Raw genomic sequence first — 5,615 nt, 5'->3', positions numbered from 1 at the left:
GGCCCTGGTATCACAACCAATAAATAATAGCATGCAACCACTTGTTCAACTATCCCAGACATAGTCTAGGCAGCTGGCTAGAACACCAATAAAGCGGGATTTACAGTGCTTCTTCCATTAATGACTTAGGAGAAGGACCAAGATATGACAGTCATCCTGAAGAATAAAGACAGTCCTGTGTTAAGCAAAGCCTTGCATTCTTAGACTAAATTAGCTTTATTATCTTAAACTAATATTTTATTTTTGTAATTCTATATATTGTTCCTCAAAAGGGGTGGCAGGAATAAAACAGAACAGAATAAAAATGAACTAAAATAAGCGGCCTAGTAAAACAGACATAAATAGCGGCAGAAAAAAGTAGACAATTATCAAAGACAAAAAAACAAAGATTCATAAGTCTTTCACAACCCTTGAAAAGATTTCTAAACTTCATCTCCTCCACAGGAAGAGAAAATGATGAGAGGAATCCAGAAACTTACCAGACACCACCATGGATCAAAGAAAGGACATGGAGTCAGGAAAACTGGGAAACACAACAGAGCACTAAACACGAATTTCAGATGAGGGGAAAAGAATGGAAAACAGCACAAACATACAGAAAAAAACAAGTACCACAAAAGATAAGTGCCTCTAACAGAACAGAACAAAAGATACAAAGAGAGAGGAGGCAAGCAAACCTTTATACAACAATTCATACAGCTTTTTACAGTATGACAAAACAGAGCACCAATAAAAGCAACATCACCCCTAACACAACCCACAGAAAGACAAAAAACAGCATAGAATCTCCGATCTTACTCAGAACCATTGCAGGAATTAGAATTCACAGTCCTATTGCAAGTACCACGAAAAAGGAGAAAAGTACTGACAGCTCCACTAGTACCAGAACCACCAGTACAGAGACCAGCACTCATAGCTCCCTTAGTACCAGAAAAATCAGTACAGAGACCAGCACTCACAGCTCTCCTACCAGTACCACCAGTACAGAGAACAACACTCATAGCTCCCCTAGTACCAGTATATCCAGCACAGAAACCAGCACTCACAGCTCTCCTACCAGTACTACCAGTACAGAGACCAGCACTCACAGCTCCCCTAATACCAGTACACCCAGTACAGAAACCAGCACTCACAGCTCTCCTAGCACCAGTACAACCAGTACAGAGACCAGCACTCATAGCTCTCCTACCAGTACCACCAGTACAGAAACCAGCACTCATAGCTCCCCTAGTACTAGTACAACCAGTACAGAGACCAGCACTCACAGCTCTCCTACAAGTACCACCAGTACAGAGACCAGCACTCATAGCTCTCCTACAAGTACCACCAGTACAGAAACCAACACTCATAGCTCCCCTAGTACTAGTACAACCAGTACAGAGACCAGCACTCACAGCTCTCCTACAAGTACCACCAGTACAGAGACCAGCACTCATAGCTCTCCTACCAGTACCACCAGCGCAGAAACCAGCATTCACAGCTCTCCTAGCACCATTACAATCAGTACAGAGACCAGCACTCACAGCTCCCCTAGTACAAGTACAACCAGTACAGAGATCAGTACTCATAGCTCCCCTAGTACCAGTACAACCAGTACAGAGACTAGCACTCATAGCTCCCCTAGTACCAGTACAAGCAGTACAGAGACCAGCACTCATAGCTCCCCTAGTACCGGTACACCCAGCACAGAAACCAGCATTCACAGCTCTCCTAGCACCATTACAATCAGTACAGAGACCAGAACTCACAGCTCTCCTACCAGTACCACCAGTACAGAGACCAGCATTCATAGCTCCCCGACCAGTACAACCAGTACAGAGACTAGCACTCACAGCTCCCCTAATACCAGTACACCCAGTACAGAAACCAGCACTCACAGCTCTCCTAGCACCAGTACAACCAGTACAGAGACCAGCACTCATAGCTCTCCTACCAGTACCACCAGTACAGAAACCAGCACTCATAGCTCCCCTAGTACCAGTACAACCAGTACAGAGACCAGCACTCACAGCTCTCCTACAAGTACCACCAGTACAGAGACCAGCACTCATAGCTCTCCTACCAGTACCACCAGCGCAGAAACCAGCATTCACAGCTCTCCTACAAGTACCACCAGTACAGAGACCAGCACTCACAGCTCTCCTACCAGTACCACTAATACAGAGACCAGCACTCACAGCTCTCCGACCAGTACCACCAGTACAGAGACAAGCGCTGATAGCTCCACTAGTACCAGTACAATTAGTACAGAGACCAGCACTAATAGCTCCCCTAGTACCAGTACAACCAGTACAGAGACCAGCACTCACAGATCTCCTGGCACCAGTACAACCAGTACAGAGACTAGCACTCACAGCTCTCCTAGCACCAGTACAATCAGTACAGAGACAAGCACTCACAGCTCTCCTACCAGTACCACCAGTACAGAGACCAGCACTCACAGATCTCCTAGTAGCAGCACAACCAGTACAGAGACCAGCACTCATAGCTCCCCTAGAACCAGTACAACCAGTACAGAGACCAGCACTCATAGCTCTCCTTCAAGTACCACCAGTATAGAGAACAACACTCATAGCTCCCCTAGTACAACTACAACCAGTACAGAGACCAGCACTCATAGCTCCCCTAGTACCGGTACACCCAGTACAGAAACCAGCATTCACAGCTCTCCTAGAACCAGTACAATCAGTACAGAGACCAGCACTCACAGCTCTCCTACCAGTACCACCAGTACAGAGACCAGCACTCATAGCTCCCCTAGTACTAGAACAACCAGTACAGAGACCAGCACTCACAGCTCTCCGACCAGTACCACCAGTACAGAGACCAGTACTCATAGCTCCCCTAGTACCAGTACAACCAGTACAGAGACTAGCACTCACAGCTCTCCTACCAGTACCACCAGTACAGAGACTAGCGCTCACAGCTCCACTAGTACCAGTACAACCAGTACAGAGACCAGCACTCACAGATCTCCTGGCACCAGTACAACCAGTACAGAGACTAGCACTCACAGCTCCACTAGTACCAGTACAACCAGTACAGAGACCAGCACTCATAGCTCCACTACCAGTACAAGCAGTACAGAAACCAGCACTTACAGCTCCCTACTACCAGTACAATCAGTACAGAGACCAGCACTCACAGCTCTCCTACTAGTACCACCAGTACAGAGACCAGAACTCATAGCTCCCCCACCCGTACAACCAGTACAGAGACTAGCACTCACAGCTCTCCTAGTACCAGTAACAACCAGTACAGAAACCAGCACTCATAGCTCCCCTAGTACCAGTACAACCAGTACAGAAACCAGCACTCATAGCTCTCCCTAGTACCAGTACAACCAGTACAGAGACCAGTTCAGAAACCAGCACTCATAGCTCCCCTAGTACCAGTACAATTAGTACAGAAACCAGCACTCATAGCTCTCCTAGTACCAGTACAACCAGTACAGAAACCAGCACTCATAGCTCTCCTAGTACCAGTACAACTAGTACAGAGACCAGCACTCATAGCTCTCCTAGTACCAGTACAACTAGTACAGAAACCAGCACTCATAGCTCTCCTAGTACCAGTACAACCAGTACAGAAACCAGCACTCATAGCTCCCCTAGTACCAGTACAATTAGTACAGAAACCAGCACTCATAGCTCTCCTAGTACCAGTACAACCAGTACAGAAACCAGCACTCATAGCTCCCCTAGTACCAGTACAATTAGTACAGAAACCAGCACTCATAGCTCTCCTAGTACCAGTACAACCAGTACAGAAACCAGCACTCATAGCTCTCCTAGTACCAGTACAAGCAGTACAGAGACCAGCACTCATAGCTTCCCTAGTACCAGTACAATTAGTACAGAAACCAGCACTCATAGCTCCCCTAGTACCAGTACAATTAGTACAGAGACTAGCACTCATAGCTCTCCTAGTACCAGTACAACCAGTACAGAAACCAGTTCAGAAACCAGCACTCACAGCTCTCCTACCAGTACCCCCAGTACAGAGACCAGCACTCATAGCTCCCCTAGTACCAGTACAATTAGTACAGAAACCAGCACTCATAGCTCTCCTAGTACCAGTACAACCAGTAGAGAAACCAGCACTCATAGCTCCCCTAGTACCAGTACAATTAGTACAGAGACCAGCACTCATAGCTCTCCTAGTACCAGTACAATTAGTACAGAAACCAGCACTCATAGCTCTCCTAGTACCAGTACAACCAGTACAGAAACCAGTTCAGAAACCAGCACTCACAGCTCTCCTACCAGTACCACCAGTACAGAGACCAGCACTCATAGCTCCCCTAGTACCAGTACAATTAGTACAGAAACCAGCACTCATAGCTCTCCTAGTACCAGTACAACCAGTACAGAAACCAGCACTCATAGCTCCCCTAGTACCAGTACAATTAGTACAGAAACCAGCACTCATAGCTCTCCTAGTACCAGTACAACCAGTACAGAAACCAGCACTCATAGCTCCCCTAGTTCCAGTACAATTAGTACAGAGACCAGCACTCATAGCTCTCCTAGTACCAGTAAAACCAGTACAGAAACCAGTTCAGAAACCAGCACTCACAGCTCTCTTACCAGTACCACCAGTACAGAGACCAGCACTCATAGGTTCACTACCAGTACAACCAGTACAGAAACCAGCACTCATAGCTCTCCTACCAGAACAATCAGTACAGAGACCAGCACTCACAGCTCTCCTACCAGTACCACCAGTACAGAGACCAGCACTCATAGCTCCCCGACCAGTACAACCAGTACAGAGACTAGCACTCACAGCTCCCCTAATACCAGTACACCCAGTACAGAAACCAGCACTCACAGCTCTCCTAGCACCAGTACAACCAGTACAGAGACCAGCACTCATAGCTCTCCTAGTACTAGTACAACCAGTACAGAGACCAGCACTCACAGCTCTCCTACAAGTACCACCAGTACAGAGACCAGCACTCATAGCTCTCCTACCAGTACCACCAGTACAGAAACCAGCACTCATAGCTCCCCTAGTACCAGTACAAGCAGTACAGAGACCAGCACTCACAGCTCTCCTACCAGTATCACCAGTACAGAGACCAGCACTCATAGCTCCCCGACCAGTACAACCAGTACAGAGACTAGCACTCACAGCTCCCCTAGTACCAGTAACACTAGTACAGAGACAAGCACAAATAGCTCCCCTAGTACCAGTACAACCAGTACAGAGACGAGCACTCATAGCTCCGCTAGTACCGGTACACCCAGCACAGAAACCAGCATTCACAGCTCTCCTAGCACCATTACAATCAGTACAGAGACCAGAACTCACAGCTCTCCTACCAGTACCACCAGTACAGAGACCAGCATTCATAGCTCCCCGACCAGTACAACCAGTACAGAGACTAGCACTCACAGCTCCCCTAATACCAGTACACCCAGTACAGAAACCAGCACTCACAGCTCTCCTAGCACAAGTACAACCAGTACAGAGACCAGCACTCATAGCTCTCCTACCAGTACCACCAGTACAGAAACCAGCACTCATAGCTCCCCTAGTACTAGTACAACCAGTACAGAGACCAGCACTCACAGCTCTCCTACAAGTACCACCAGTACAGAGACCAGCAC

General features: G+C 47.5%; 1 protein-coding gene across 1 annotated transcript in view; it reads left to right on the top strand.

The window, feature by feature from the left end:
• The window catches only part of LOC115457015 (mucin-16-like), a 139,250-nt gene that overhangs the window by 99,729 nt on the left and 33,906 nt on the right, over window positions 1-5,615 (top strand). Inside the window, 3 exon segments of the mRNA XM_030186440.1 lie at window positions 445-3,105; window positions 3,108-3,255; window positions 3,339-5,590. Of these exon segments, the coding sequence (XP_030042300.1) occupies window positions 445-3,105; window positions 3,108-3,255; window positions 3,339-5,590 (5,061 nt within the window).

This window comes from Microcaecilia unicolor, chromosome 14 (assembly GCF_901765095.1).
Source record: "Microcaecilia unicolor chromosome 14, aMicUni1.1, whole genome shotgun sequence".
In the NCBI taxonomy this organism is placed as follows: Eukaryota; Metazoa; Chordata; class Amphibia; order Gymnophiona; family Siphonopidae; genus Microcaecilia; species Microcaecilia unicolor.
The sequence above is the reverse complement of the archived record's forward strand: the minus strand, read 5'-3'. Positions and strand labels throughout refer to the sequence as shown.